The sequence below is a fragment of the Trypanosoma brucei genome, chromosome 10, assembly GCF_000002445.2.
Source record: "Trypanosoma brucei brucei TREU927 chromosome 10, whole genome shotgun sequence".
In the NCBI taxonomy this organism is placed as follows: domain Eukaryota; phylum Euglenozoa; class Kinetoplastea; order Trypanosomatida; family Trypanosomatidae; genus Trypanosoma; species Trypanosoma brucei.
The window spans coordinates 1,083,831-1,099,050 of record NC_007283.1 but is presented as its reverse complement, the minus strand read 5'-3'; the positions used below and the strand labels follow the sequence as shown (position 1 = coordinate 1,099,050).

Below are 15,220 nucleotides of genomic sequence, written 5' to 3'. Positions count from 1 at the left end.
TAGTTGGTGTCGGGGTTGTCTTGTTTTTTGCTTGCTGGCTTCACTGAGGCATTTTCTGTGCGGGGCTGTAAGAGAAGAAAAAAAAGGACGTGGTCTGTATAAAGAGAGAAAACAAGAGTAAGAGGACAGCGTGAAGTGAAAAGGACGTGTCCGTGATAACAACACTTGCAGGGTGGAGATAAAAAAGAGTGGAGGACGGCACTGTTTGATGTAAACCAGACGAGGTAGTTAGAGGTAAGTAAATAACAACGCAAAAAAAAAAAAAGGACCAGAAAGACTGTCGGATGGATGGCATGGCGTTGCTTGCGCTGAAATACACACATGGGTGAGCTTGCCAAAGAGGCAACGTAGAGAAGGAGAGGTAATGGCAATGTGCGTATCGCGTGCAGAACTTCATTTTCAATGCTGACGCCAAGCGCTGCAGGTGTTTTACCTTGTCTCACGTCTGTGGTGAACTAGCTTGCTTCGTCCATCCACAGGAAGGTGGGGACCCATATGTAATACATTCTAAAAATGGAAATGCCGGATCACCGTGGAATGGATGGTGACGAAGGTTCCCTGTCTTTCTTCTTCCGGCTGATGAAAGCGCCTCCTTTTTGCGTGTCTCTGTGTGCGTGTTCGTGTGAAGGGGGTAATGTGTTTGAGTTTTCCCTCTTTCTTTTCCCTTACTGTTGTTCTTTTTCTTTTTTCTTTTTTCTTTTCCGGGGGGAGGGGGAAGAGGTCTGACTTGTAGTACAAACTTGTTGTGCTTGGAACAGTTTTTAAACAATAGAGCCTCTTGCGTTTACTAATATGTGATCTACTTCCTCGTTTGGGTAGCAGGATTTTTGCTGCCACCGTCAGTGAAGAGCCGGTCTCCCACGAACTATTCCTCTGGTTTATTCTTAATGGGTGACGCTATATTCAAAAGACTGAAGGTGCTACTAAGATATAAACGTTGTCAAGAAAGGTGGTAAGAGGTGCTGGAAAGAAAAATATCTATATTGCTATATCTGCATGTCGATGGCAACACGTCTGATCATGAGTTTATTTTTTTTTTAATTTGAGGCTACTTTTATCGTGTCTTTGTACATATTTTTTTTACACTTGCATTTTCCCCCTATTTTGAAAAACTTTTGTTGTAGGGTTATATTCAATGCAAGATACAAAATGGTAAAGCTAAGTGTGTTTTTGTATGCACTTGCTGGATTAAACCTATGCCGTTCTTGTGACTGACACTTGTGGACTGCGCGTGTTGGGAATCCGCGTCATCGTGTCGTTCAAGTGGAATAGGAGGATGTCGTTTACGTTGAACAATAGCACCGTGTTCTTAATTGAAGGAAGAATGGTGTTGTATGACGGGGGAGTTTCAAAGCTTCCTGATGATGACAAGTAGAATGTCTTTTTTTTTTTTTTGTGTCGTCGTCTGTCATGAAGGTTTCAGCACACTTTAAGGGAGGTTTCGTATCCTGTTGGAAGCCGAATCTGAGTTGACATTATATCGGTAAAGGGGGTGAATTCAGTCGGCGAGGTCTACCCCTGCGCATATTATGCATATACAGAAGGTGTTTGTTTGCCGAGTGCTCTTCGGCTTTTCGTTTCTTTTCGATAACGTTTCCATTCTAGTCACTTTTTTGCTTCCCTGAAAAGGACTGTTCACATAAATTGTCTGATTGCATTTTTTTTTTTTTTTGACAAATGCATTTGTCTTCTGTATGCGTTAGCATATTGCATATGTGTGGCTTCTTTCCCATCTCTGAACCAGCTTACTCAGTATCGCGTCATCTGACTTGTATAGGAGTTGGAAAGTTGGGTGGGGTAGAATTCACCTGCACGCCCGACAACATATACCTACATCTCGGGTGGTTGGTTGCGAGCGCGGGTTGTGGACATAGGAGGCTTTCCCCCTTTCAGTTATGAATTCTTCGTCGGCTTTAACAGCTGAGAGCCCTTACGCTTCGTACCCTGAGGTTGATTGGTCATTCATATTGTCGCTCCCAATCGATGAATGGGAAAAGGTGGTAAACCCACGGGACTTACGGCAGTTCGCTGAGGGAGTCTCAAAAGTTTATTGGAACAAGGATGATAAACACTTCGCCGATCGACAGTGTGCGGTTGCTATCATGCGTTTATTGCGTATTATGGCAAAGGTTTATCTTGACAATGAAGATCGTTTTCAGCAAGAGAACGGGTTCCTTCAACACGTGGTCCAAACTGTTTGTGACACTGATGAAGCTTGTCGCAACCGCGTGACGCAACTCTTTAAGGAAAACGAGTACTTTAAAGTGGCGTTTCGGCACGAGGAAAACCAGGCAGGCGTCTGTGGTATGCGTTCCCCACGAGGTGTCGAATTGAGTGGGGGGCATGGGGTGAGGCACATCACAGAAAAATATGATAAACACGCTAGAGAGTTAGATCGTCTCAAGCATGAGAACGAGCAACTTCGGCGCACTGCCCAGTTTTGTGAGGGTGAGAAAGCTAGTGTTGTGCAAGAAAATGCAAAACTGCAGTTGGAGTACAAGCATCTCGTGGCCAAACATAAGCGAGTTATAGAAAAGCACAACAGCGTAAAGGAAATGTTGAGGGAGACACGTCGTTCGGAGGTAGACAGACTACAAGACGATGAATCAGAGCTAAAACGATTGCGCCAAAAAGTGCGTGAATTGCAGTTGGAAAACCATAATCTCATTCAGCTACGTAACCGTGCCGAGGAGCTTTGTGAGCAGCGAGAGATGGAAGCTCTGAAGGATATGACAGAGTTACAAAAGCTTCACCACGAGGTTGTGGATGAGGAGCGTAACCGAGTCCAGATACTAACCGACGAACTTAGCCGCAAGCAACGGGATATTGACCGTCGGGCAACACAGGTTGTAGTAGAGCGGCAGCGCTGTCCAAGCCATCTAAGGGAAGATGACGACAAACGCCACGACATGGGGAAAAATCTGCCGATGTCGAACAGCAGCCTCGGGTTTGGGGCAATGCAGAGTGGTGGTACCGCCAAACGCTCTTCACCATCAGCTAGAAACTCTTCTAACCTTGCCGAGACGGGGCCGTTTCGTTTGAAGGCAAACATAGAGGAACGTGATACGCAGATCCTCGTGGCAGACATTCAACGTCTTCAGCAGGAAAATGACCGTCTTTCAGTGGAGTTGCAACAGATGGAGCTCCGAGCCGAAGCCCGTGAGGAAGAAATTGTCAGGATCAATCGTCTTATCAAAAATTATGAACGGGGCGATGAGGGACTTCGTCGTCTCAGGTGTGAGCTTGAAACTTCAACCAGAACTCTGGAGCTTCTTCGTGAGGAAAATTCTCAACTTCGAGAACGGCTTAATGCGATGACAGATTCCCTGACGTTTTCTTCCGCGCTACAGGAACTGTGCATCCGAGTTGGTGTTACGCAGGAGGAAATCGAGCGTCTGCGACCGAGGTCCACCTTATATTGTAGTGAAGTGGAGATGCTAAAGGCGGAGGTTATCACACTTAAGGAGGAAGTTGATTGGTTAGAACGCGAACGACGGCATTGGATGGACAGAGTTCGCCTTCAGCCGCTGCTTGACACTAAGCTACGACTGGAACTCGGTCTCAACCCCGAGCAACTGAAGCAGCTAGACAAAATTGTAGGTCAGATGAAGGTCGGTAGGGTAATCGTTGAGGAGGCTGGGGAGGAAAATTACAAAGAGAAGTACTTTCAGGAGCTTCGATTGAGGCGGAAGGAGATGGAACACTTTAATGATTTTGTGAAACAACGAATGGAAGAGGTTTTGCGTGAACTCTCGGGGAAAACCGACTTCAGTTCCTCAGTAGAGGCAGCGTCTGCCCTACAGCGCTTACGCGACCGTGTCGATATTATTGCGGCGAGTCGGGTAGCAGATGAAAATGGCGAAGGTGCTGCAGACACATTACGCTTGAGGGAACAGCTTCAGAGTGCCCTCCAGCTTTTAGAGCAGTCCGAGCTCACTATTAAGGACAACGCAGCCACACAAACAACTCTACGGGAGCAACTCGCCGCAACTACAGCCGAAAGAGACATGCTTCTAGATGAGCGTGACAAGTATCGCTCAGCCTTCTTTGAGGGTCTGGTCTTCGATGACACCGTGGAAGACAGTCCGCAGATTCTGGAGACCAAAGAAGGAGCAGTAGACAACTTAGGCCCCTCCCGGATTCCTTCGAGCGCAGAGGGTGCTTTCTCACCACCGTCCTTTCCTGAGGGTTGTAACTGTGGCACCCCTGTCCGCTCCAGTTCCCTAAACTACCTCAAACGGACCTTCGAGAATCAATTACGTAAGAAGGACGAACTCATCACGTCTTTGAAAAGCACAGTTGATGTTATGAAGGACCAACTTTCCCAGCAGCACGCCGTACACGAGGAAATGAAGCGAAAGTGCACGGAGGCGAGTTCTCAGCAGGAAGACGTCCGAAACCAGGTTGCTGCTCTGCAGGAAATGAATAGAGAACTGACAGAGAAACTGAATGAGCGTACCAACATTCTGAAGGATGTGGAAGGCACCATACAGCGTATGGAATCTGTGAATACTCGGGAACTACTTCAAAAGATTGTCTTGTTAAGGCAGCGCGAGACCAAACTCCTGCAGCGCCTGCGTCGTGTTATGGAAATGCATGGGGAGGCCTCGAAGTCTGAGCGGTCCATGCGTGAGTATGTTAACACTGTCTTTAAATCACTAAAGGAGGCACTTGAGAACACTTCTACAGGATTTGTTCTCCCCCGGTCCTCGAGTAGTGTGTGTATCGAGAATGACGTCATTGACGAGATGCAGCAAAGGTTGGGAGGAATTTTGCGTGGTAGACTCTTCAGGGAGGATAGTACTTACCTTCTTCACCTACAGAGAGTGTATCGTAACATGGAACATATCGAGGAGCTTAAAGTTTTGCGCCTGGAGGTGCAGAATCAAAGGGCACATAGAATTGTAATAGAGGAGAAATTAGAGGAGCAGCGAGTCGAGCTGGAGTGTCTGCGGAGGTTGCGCGATACCGTAAGTGAGGCCAACGAAGTTAAGGATGGTCCCGTTGTTGGCGGAGGTGTCATCTCGTCGGTTACACGTTGGGAGTCGGAGGTCACAACTTGGCAGCAGAAGTGCAACCTCTACATGAAACGGTGTGAGGATAAAGAGCGAGAAGTGTCAACCATAGAGGCTCAGCTTGGCGACGCCCGACGAGAGCTTGCCTTATTGCATGAACATATAGATAACTCAATTGGGAGCGGGACTGGTACGAGTGGTAGTGGTGTCCCGGCCGTCTGCAGCACCCCGCAAGACCAGCAGAACGGCGTCGCAAAGGAACAAAGGCAACAACAAGAGGGAGCAGCAATTGGACATAACCGAGAACTAGGGGGAATCATGTCGGAGGGAAGTAAAATCTATCAACTTGAGAGGGAGGTTGCGAGGCTGAAGTCCATTAATTTAGGTGTCCTTCACTATTCACTCGATTTGCAGGGGGAATGTAAGCGTCTTGAAATTGAGTTGGAAGCTACGAAGCAGGAGCTTTCACTGGTTCGCGATGCAGGGAATTCGCAGAGGTTAAGTGACTTTGTCTCAGCTGCTATCCGACAACACTCAGCTCTTCGTTGTCAGAGTGAGTTGGCCGTTCTTCAGCTCAAACAAGCTCGGATGCAGCTTCACGCCATGGAGGCGAATCTCAGGGTTGCTGTGAACGAAGCGACTACCTACAAACTGAATGCCTTCCGTTTATATAGGAAGTACGTCGAGCAGACGGTGGCAGTAGTTGACTACGTGCGTAGTGAACAGCGCTGCTTTGCTGGTGCCTTATCGCCCCATCGTACGGAAATACTACACAAACGTCTTATGGATGCCATTACTGACAATGAACGGTCCCAGGCAATCCGGAGCGAGCTTGCGGCCCAGCTGGCAGAGGCAAGGGGCAACGCAGCACTGTTGCAGCAGCAGCTGGAGCTCCTTAAAGTTAAGGATGGGGAGGGGCGTGTGGATGCGCTTCATGCGAAGCTTCTGGCGTCTTTGTCCGCTGTGCGTGATAAAGATGTGAAGATAGTAGAGTTGCGGGAGGATTGTAGTTTCCTCCAGCAGAAATTAAAAAGGGCGGAGACGCACGTGCAGCAGCTGACCGAGGAGATCAGTCGCCTGGAGCTCAACGGGACCACTCTTACAGCCGCTGATGGGGAGGCTTTCAGAAATCTTTTACAGTTGAAAGAGTCGGTTTTCAGTAAGTCCGAATCCCCCGCTGTCGTCATCCAGCAGGGCGATTTCGGTCAACGACATCAACACGAGGCTGTTGATATGGCCGCTCGAGAGTACAATCAGGTTATGGAAAAGCAAGGGGTGCTAGTGCATGAATGTGACCTTCTCAAAAAGCAGTTGAAGGAGGAGGGTATTGCAGCACGGAAGGTGACTGCAGAGAATGATGCTCTAAAGGGTGAGGTCGGCAGACTCCGCGAGCGGCTACAGAACGTACAGCAGCAGTTGCATGATGAGCGGCAGCGGGCTGAAGAGCGCGAGAGGCGTGTAATTCGTTCACATGAAGCCCAAGCGGAGGTGTCACATCGCGCTGCTGAGCACCATAGTAGGTGTTTACAGGATATGCTGAAGAGCAAAGACATGTGCATTGAACAGTTGCAGGGACAACTGCAGGCAGAGCGCCGAAAATACCTGGAGTGCCAGGTGGAAGAGTCTACGCGGATGGAACGCTTGCATGAGCGACTTTTCAAGGAAAACAGCGCCATGGTTGAACGTTTCCGTGAGGCAATCAACGGTGCAGCTGAGCAGTACGAATACGGCGCCCAACTACCCGATGCGGGGGAACCAGCCAGTGGGGTGTCTGAGCACGTCGCTGTACTCACGAAAGAAGTACTTCGCCTTAGGGCGGAGTTGAGAAACGCGAGGACTGCTAACATAATGTTGGAGTCGCGACTCAGTGACCAGGTAGCGGATGCCCGACGGCAACAGCAGCATTTTCCTTCGGTATCTGGATGCCCAACTGAAGTGGAAAGGCAGCACTCACACCGGACGCCACAGGTGCCGCCATCAGGTGCGACACCTGCTGTTGACATCATAGATGACCAAAGTGTTGTAATAGCAAACTTACGCCAGCGGGAGCTCGCCCTCACCGACGAATTGCAGCGGGCGCACACTGAAAGGGATTTGCTGGCCCAGCAGTTGTACGAGGCACGAAATCTTACAGTGGAACAGGGAGGTGTTCTCAAAAGTGTTGTAGCAGCAAAAGCAGCGAAGCCAGGTGTGGTAGAGACTGAACTGCGGGCTCAACTCTCATTCCTAGAAACACAGCTTGCAGAAGCCCGAGAAAAGTTGGACGAAGAGAGACGAGAAGCTCGGCGGTTGCAGACGGATACCGATAAGTGGCGAGAGCAACTAGACTCGTTGCGTGAAGAAATTATAAAGCAACAGAACGACGTGGAGAGGGCGCGAAGGCTTGTTGCGATGAACGAAAGATTGAACGCGGACATCCACCATATGGAAGAGCAGAATGAAAAACTCATCATAGCGACGAACCTGCTGAAGCAGAGACTTGTTGATGAAGCGCAGGAACGTGATAGCATTTCCCGTAAGCACCAACATGAGATGGCGTTGGCACAGCGGATGGGAAACATTCAGCAAGAGTCCAGTGAGCATCTAAAGAGCGTCAACCTGCGGTTACAGTCTATTCAGAAGGAACTCGAGGAGAAGGTTCGTCGTGAAGAAGAAACTCTTAGGAAGCATGAGGAAGTTCAGCAACTGGCGTACGAACTTCATCTTCAGCTCCAGGAGAAGGAGCATGAAATTTTGCGACTGAAGCGGGAACTAGCTGCACAACCCTCTAAGGTGTCGTTGCAGGGACGGCGGTCACCGAAGAGGATGCAGGCTTCACACGAGAGAGGAACGCAGGTTCTTCAGACAGTTCAGGAGAATGGGGAGGGTGAGGTTCTTGCCGAGGTGCCGTGGAAAGTGCAACAGCAACGACGTGAGGGTCAGGAGTTATGCCAACGAGGCTACTTGGAAGGGCGACCTTTGGAAGTTATGAAGTCTCCAAGGGAGCCTCTACTTCATCCAGCCTTAGCCGACTGCACTAATTGTAGTGCAACTCCTGTTGTAGGATCTCACGTCATTGACCAATCCCAGGTGGCAGCCGTTGCGCGCAGTGAGGTTGAGGGAGCACAGCGAGACAATCTGAACGAAATATCGTCGCTGCGCGCGTTAGTGAGTCGCCAGGCCCGTGACTTAAAAGATGTCAGCGAGCAGCTTCGCGGTGAACGTGACATCAATAACACCCTTCGCTCTCAATTGCTCAGCACCAGGAAGGAACTTGAGACTCGGGAACTCGGTGCGGTTCGGGAGACCGCCATTCTTCACCAATCCCTCGATGAAAGGGGGAAGAGGCACCACCGGCCATCCGGAGTGGAAAAAGGTCACTTCTCCAACCCCTCTGCTCTTGTTTCTCCACTGTTACAGGCAGCAGCAGGATCAAACACACAGCTCATCCAGCAAATGGAGGCCAAAATTAAGGAGAATGAGGAGTTGCAACGTCAAGTGGAGATGTTAAAGAGTCGCCTGGATAGCCTTGACGATGCAGCGCAACAGATTGACTTCTATAAGAAGGAGCTCGAGGAACTGCGCAGACGACAAGTTAACACCCCTGACTGTATTCAGCCCACCTCTCCAGCGGGCGTGCGTGCCAGTAAGCGTGCTGTGTTGAAGCTGGAAGCAGTGATTGAGTCTCTGCAGAGGGAGCTAAGAGTCGAGAACGAGGTGAGGTTCCGTAGTTTAGAACAACGTGTTGCGGAGCTAATAGCTGAAAATCAACGCTTGACAGTTGAACTAAATCGTTATCAGGTAATACCGACAACAGCCGTTACTGCGCCGGCGCTCAACGTGTTAACTAGTATGAAGCCCAGTGATCAAAATTCCCTTGAACGGGAGCTGCTGGAGAAGAATGGTATTATTCTCGACCTTCGATTTGAGCGGGAGGCTTTGCAACTGAAGGTATCACGCCTTGAACGCCACCTCGATGACGTCCTCAAGGCAGATTCCATTAATATGAGGGTTGGAGGGGCGCATAAAGAGCGTGGTCGCGTGGAGGCACTTGAGACTTTGGTGGAGAATATGAAAGTTGTAGTAGAGCGCCTTCAACAGGAGAATTCTGTCCTGAAGTCGAAAACTGTTAGCGTAGCCAAACATATGGACCTTGTGCGTGAACTAAGGGAGCTCCGATCCAGAGAAAAGCAGCTTCTCGAGCAATCCGAGAAGTTGTCGAGGCGTCTCTTAGATTCTTCCATGGGAGGAAGCGCCATGTCGGAGCAACAGGCGAGATTGCAGAAAAGGTTACAAGCTGCTGAATTAACTGCGGAGAGGTACCGGACTGAGGTTCAAGAACTTAGACAACGTTTTAAGGACGTAAGCAGTGTGCAGGAGGGTGACACCTGGCCGTACTCTGAATCCCAGCAGAAAGACTCTGGTGACGTCCATGGAACTGAAGACCGCCGCTGTGTACAGCCGCTTCCTTCACTAGACAGTGATTTACCACCTCCACTTCCAAGGGCCCCGTCATTTTAAGTTGTGTGGCGGTAGAACAGAACACCTGCAAGAGTCGAGGTGTGTGCTGTATTTGCATCTTTTCCTGGTCTCTTAGGTGTTGCAGGTTTTTATTTGGAATCGCGCTGCTTTGGTCCCCGCTGGTAGTGTCATGCGTTACCCCCGTTTCAGTAGTCCCTTTCGCTGTTATTTGTTGTCGACGCAGTATTGTTCCCCTGCTGTGTGTATATGTTTTGACCAATCTCCCCACTATGCCGCTGTGTGGTGGCGGCTATTGGTGACGGCACCACCAACAAAGTAAATTTATATGATGCTTGAAAAGCTTGTGCTGCCACCCCTTCAATCCGAATATACGCTTGCCTTGGTAAGAGACACTCGTCACCATTCTCGTATCATTTAACTTCTTAACATTACACCACCCTTTGCGTATTCTTTGGTTAAAAGGATAACAGTAGAAACGCGATAATACCCAAAGTAGCAACAGCTGAGACTAATATAAGCAAAATGTCTTTTTTCAGGGGCTTAAACTTCAGTAACATGAACGACGGTGTTGATTGGGAGAATGCGGTTCCTCCACACATCACTGCTCAGAGAAATATTGAACGGGCTGCACTTAGGAATGCGGCGCCTCGCCGGGCAATGCTGATGGATTGGCCGCTACCGGAAGACATGGGCGCCCCTACAGTTGCGGAGCGTCGACTGGTTCAATCAACAGCGTCCCCCGGGAGCGGTGCGCCTGATGTCCGCAGAGCAACGAGGGTTCCGGAGCTGCGTGAGGTTAGGCAGGAATCGGAGAGGCGCTCGCTGAACCGCTCTCACCCCAATAGCCACCATACGCAGTTGCGACCACAAACATCGCAGCAACTTGTACGCGCCGATGGAAATATTTTCAGTGCACTGTCTGGGATAGCAAACGAGATGCTCCAAGCTCAACTCTCGATGGTGTCTGCGTTCAATGATTTTTTTTCAGAGGGGCGTTCCGACGCAATGAATGCCATGGGTGGGACCGCGTCAGCGAGGGTTTTACACGGTAATGAGGTAACGTCAGTTACTCAACAGCGCTCAGTTCAAAGAGGTCCGAATTCCGGGGTTCAAGTACGGCGTGTTATGGTGGCGGCTCAGTCTGTGAATGGCCAGCGACCACAAGTCGCAGTGCAGGTTGATGAATGGTCTGGGCCTCCCGCAACGCGAACAAGGAATAACAACAGAAGTGGATCAGATTTTGATATCATTACTGGTGTTCCCCGCCGCATTCTCTACATTTCTAGCTCTGATGAAGGCACGGGCAGAGGTGATCCGAGAGGTGGAAACGGTAACGGCTCTCGTGGAGCAGGTGGTGGGTGGGAGATTGATGACTTTTCATATGAGAACTTACTAAGACTTGACGATAATGCGGAGAAGACTGGGCTTCCCGAAGCTCAACTACGCGGGTTGAAGCGCACCACTTATAATGCGGCCAAGAGGTCGGGGGCTACAAGGCGCGGTAATGCAAACCCTGACAATGCAGAAAAGTGCCCCGTATGTCTTGAACAACTCGTTGACGGAGCAGAAGTTCATGAGATTGCATGTGGGCATGTGTCTCACCACAGTTGCATAATACCGTGGCTCAGACGCAGCAACTGCTGTCCCACATGTCGTTATGAAATCCCACGACTGAAAAAACGGTGATTACCCGGATGTGTCACTGCTTTCGTTTCTCGCACCATCCTTGCGTTAGCAGGGACGATGTGCCTGTGTCCTTTGCGGTGGTACTGTAGGATAAAAGCCTGAGTGTGGGCAGCTGATTAGACGCATTTATTTTACAAGCGTCTTTCCCACCAATATAACAACGTCGACCCAGCAGTTCAAGGAGTACCTTTTTTTTTTTGGTTGCAGCAGCAGTCATCACTGCAATACAAAGTATGGGAACGATATTGAGATGGCGCCAAGTTCTCCCATGTAGCTTGCTTTCTTTTGATAGCTTCTAACCTTCTATTATTGAAATAAATAACAAAGAGAGCAAAATGTTTTTCCCTGTGTCTGCTTGCAAGTGCGGGTGCCTTCCGTGCATATGGATGTTTATTCTCCGTAGGGATTTTGTTAATCAGAAGACGTTTTGCTGTGGAATGTTCCACGTTATTTCCGTTTTTTTTTTTGCTTGGAATATCCACTGTGTGTCTGCGCGTTCATTTTTCTGATCGAACACCATTTGGGAGATCTTTAAGAGCTTCACCTGAGGTTCCCGTTGTTTTGTTATTGCTGAAAAATTTTGTGCCAAAATTAGGGAATACAGTAAATCGTAGTATGACTCCATTCGTCGCGCGTACGTGAGAGCAAACGGTGGCGGCAGTTTATCGGACACGGTGTGTGCTGTTGATAAGATGGAGGAGGAGTTTGGCAGATAAGAGGTCGGTAGATGCAAGTAAGAGAGGTGTAAACTGTCTTTGTGTTGTGCGAGTACAACCTGAGAAGGGGAGGGAGGGAAGGTGAAACCTGCGAGTATGTTTGCGCAGCGTAACGCCTGTAGTTGGTAAAACAAGAAGAGCACTGTGGTTCCATTCACCACGGGTAAGAGGGTTTTCATCCATTCTTCTTGTTCCTTTGGATATGCTGAGTGGTCTTATCTTTACCAGGGTTTTTTTGTGGGTGATTTTTATGAACAGAGCAGCGTCTTGAAGGGCAAACCGTTTCGGTGGATAACGCAAACTCGCAGCAGTCACGTTGAAGCTGCTCCCTGTATCTCGTTCGCTACGACTTTGGAGATGCCCCGATGTTACAACGCCGGTTTTTCTTCCCCCCCTTTTTTTTCCGAACAGACCGTCCTGGTGCTGAGTGACTTGAAGCCGTCAACCAATCAACCTGCTCCAGCAGATTCTCATAGCACCAAAATTATGATCTTCAGCAGCGTTTCCGTGTCTAATTTGCGTTGCGTGCACGGAGTTCGGTGTCCCTGTGGAAAGTTGGTGTGGCGCTTATCTCCTTCATGTAGAAGCAACGTGATTGCATATCTACGCTGGGGGACCTTGGTACGCTTATGTGTTGTGTGCTTGGAACCCTATTTTTTCCCCCCATTCGACTTACCTGTAGCAGTGTTTTCCTTATCTTTTCACTTGTTTCCCGGGATCGGGTTCTGCGTCATGGCCGCATTACTCATTCTGTAATCCTGCGGTGGCCCCGTCATTATAAATTTTGTTACTAGTAGCCGAAAATGTTCATTCACTTTCCTGTTTATCTTCACTTTCTGCGTACATGAGAGCAACTCACTTTTATCAGAGCGACGATCACTGTTTGATAGGTGTACCGCATTACGGGAGCTGAGGTGCAAGAAATCATTGTCCTGAGAATCACCATTTTTAATTTGGCACCAACAGAACATACATACAAACGCACGTGTGTGTGTGTGTGTGTGTGAAGCACTGTGGTGGTACGTGTAGCAAGGGTAGCAAGGTCTGCAGTGCTCTAAAAAGAAAGATAGAAGCACCTTTGCACCTGAAGGGAGTCACTCCATGAGCGTATTCTTCGACATCGAGGCAGCCGCGTATGTCTTGCTTCTAATTATATGCACGGCAACATATTTGCGGCAGTACAGCCCTACTTTGTTTCATCGTGATCACACAGAGTTACACCGTAAGTTTCTTTACAAGTGCAGTGTTGTCGGAGACCGCCTCTCCTTGTGGGTTGCGACAGGCTGCATTGTTGTGGCTGTGCGAATGCTGTTTGTGTATTGATGGTGGGAATAACATTGCAATGTTTGCTGCTCGAAGTGCTTCTTCCTTTTTCTCCTGCTCCAACTCGGGTGGTCGAAATGGTCTAAAACACCGTGTCGCAAAAGCACTCTTCTTTTTTAGGCTTGTTGTCGTCGTTTTCCCTTCCTTTGTATTTTCTGGATTTTTTTTTGTTGTGGAATCCGGTTATTTACATATTTGTGCTTGTTTAGTTTTTTTTATTTTTGTCAACGGTGCCTGAGTGATGTGTCGATGTGGCTTAAAGGGTCACAGCTCGGTGTCTTGTCTGCATATTCTTTGCGCTCTGCTGCCCGTCACCACGATCGATCTTTCGTATTTACCTCGACTGTCTAATAAATAGTAGTATTTTCTTTTAGGGACGACTGAGTTCTGGGAAGCAGCGGGGTCAGTGTGCATTGCCTTACTGCTTTGGTCCTCAGTTTTTTTTTGTAGTAAGAATAAAGGAATAACGTTTGCGGGGAGTTGTTTGCGCGTAAAAAAGTTGTGGGCGGAAGAAAAAAAATAAATCGGACCCTAAACGGCAACAGTGCGAAAAGTTAGTTGAGGGATTAGTCGGATCAGAAGAATTAGGGGGATTTTTTTTTCCAACACCGTAGAAGTGTAGCGGATCAATTATTAGTAGCGGCCCCATGCGTTCCTCCCAATTTTTGCTTTCAGGACTGAGGCGCACAGCTATTTTGATGACAATTAGCGATGAGTACATCCCCCGTGCATTTCCTGTCAAATCCACGACAGGTTTAGCTGGCATAGCTGTGGAGCCGCTTTGGAAGCCGAAGTTGCTTGCTGCTGCGAGTGAACTGCAAGCCTTTCTGACAAGCTCTGACATTCCCCCAGAGTCCACTTACTACAACATAGCCATGACTCTGGTGAAGCGTGTAAACCATGGCATTAAGGAATGCCAGGATGACTGGTGCACCCTTGAGAAGCGATATTTTTGGGGTTGGCCTGTTGAATACATCCTGCAAGTCACCTGGCGTGAGTTGGAGACGGCACAGAAGTGGAATGAGTGGCGTTTCTGGGAGTTGGATCCGGAACAGGTAAAGAAAGTTGCACGTGAGGACCAAAACATTGGAAGGGAGGGCCTCGGGTACAATAGCCCGTGGGAACAGGTGGTGCGTGAAGACTTTGATAAGCGAAAGAAGGCTCTTACACAGGAGGAAATGGCAGAGCTGAAGCGTATGGATACGGAGCGCATGGCCCGGGAGACAGCGGCATATAAGGAGAGAAAGGACCGCATTCGGGACGATCTTGAAAAAGCGCGCGGGGATATGTTGAAAAAGTTCCTTAACAAGCGGTTCGCAGTTGACAAGGATCTACAGCGCATGCAACCTGGCAAGCGGTATAGTGGAAAGACTGCCGACGACCTCATTGCTGAGTTGAAGTCTTCTGTTGAGAATAACCCGCAGAAGTCAGACCTGGGCAAGTGAGGGTGTAGGGAAGCTACTGTTCGGTGAACGATCAGGGGAAGTGCAGAGAAGAGTTGAAGGAAGGGGACAGTTTGTTAAGTATAGATAGTGGGTCCGTGCCTCGACTGTGCTTCTGTACGTGAGCGCGCCCCACATTTTAAGTTCCGATTCATTGTTTTAGTGCACCGCAAGCCTTAGTCTTGCTTTGCATTACTTGCTATTTGTTTCCTGTGCCCACCTGTCGGCAGGTGCTTCTTTGCCAACCACCGGATCTTCGTCTTCCCGCATATGGTTTTCGTTGCGTAGATTCTCCGTTTGTCATATACTTTCACCGAAAGTGACAGCGTGTTGCAGCACGAGCCGCTGTGTTGTTTCTCATGAGGGAACTAACGGCGTCAAGAACTGTTCGCCACAACCGCCTGCAGTTGACGCTGCTCAAAACGGAACCTGCAGGGTTGACAGTGTTGACTGAGTGACACTTCGTGAAAGTGTTGGAATGTGGACGGGATTCATCGTATGAGAAACCGCGACGACAGGGAAAGAAGCGGTGGAAAAGAGGAAGTTGATGTGTGTGTGTGTGTGTGTGTGTGCTATC

The 15,220-nt window shown here is 49.0% G+C and overlaps 5 protein-coding genes across 5 annotated transcripts, besides 3 other annotated features; all 5 read left to right on the top strand.

The window, feature by feature from the left end:
• Window positions 1-646: 646 nt before the first annotated feature.
• Window positions 647-700: a sequence feature (GA-rich).
• Window positions 701-1,895: 1,195 nt separating this feature from the next.
• Tb10.70.3090 (hypothetical protein, conserved) lies at window positions 1,896-9,515 on the top strand (the record flags this gene model as incomplete). Its single annotated transcript, XM_817572.1, has 1 exon — window positions 1,896-9,515. One exon carries the CDS (start codon window positions 1,896-1,898, stop codon window positions 9,513-9,515), a length of 7,620 nt encoding a protein of 2,539 aa, XP_822665.1.
• A 483-nt stretch (window positions 9,516-9,998) lies between these two features.
• On the top strand, window positions 9,999-11,162 carry Tb10.70.3100 (hypothetical protein, conserved; the record flags this gene model as incomplete). Its single annotated transcript, XM_817571.1, has 1 exon — window positions 9,999-11,162. One exon carries the CDS (start codon window positions 9,999-10,001, stop codon window positions 11,160-11,162), a length of 1,164 nt encoding a protein of 387 aa, XP_822664.1.
• Window positions 11,163-12,235: 1,073 nt separating this feature from the next.
• Tb10.70.3120 (hypothetical protein, unlikely) lies at window positions 12,236-12,634 on the top strand (the record flags this gene model as incomplete). The annotated part of the gene is made up of 1 exon (XM_817570.1): window positions 12,236-12,634. One exon carries the CDS (start codon window positions 12,236-12,238, stop codon window positions 12,632-12,634), a length of 399 nt encoding a protein of 132 aa, XP_822663.1.
• Window positions 12,635-12,863: 229 nt separating this feature from the next.
• Window positions 12,864-12,884: a microsatellite.
• A 95-nt stretch (window positions 12,885-12,979) lies between these two features.
• On the top strand, window positions 12,980-13,201 carry Tb10.70.3125 (hypothetical protein, conserved; the record flags this gene model as incomplete). Its single annotated transcript, XM_817569.1, has 1 exon — window positions 12,980-13,201. The coding sequence occupies one exon, from the start codon at window positions 12,980-12,982 to the stop codon at window positions 13,199-13,201; it is 222 nt and encodes a 73-aa protein (XP_822662.1).
• A 647-nt stretch (window positions 13,202-13,848) lies between these two features.
• Tb10.70.3150 (hypothetical protein, conserved) lies at window positions 13,849-14,646 on the top strand (the record flags this gene model as incomplete). The annotated part of the gene is made up of 1 exon (XM_817568.1): window positions 13,849-14,646. One exon carries the CDS (start codon window positions 13,849-13,851, stop codon window positions 14,644-14,646), a length of 798 nt encoding a protein of 265 aa, XP_822661.1.
• Window positions 14,647-15,191: 545 nt separating this feature from the next.
• Window positions 15,192-15,215: a microsatellite.
• Between the last annotated feature and the right edge of the window lie 5 nt (window positions 15,216-15,220).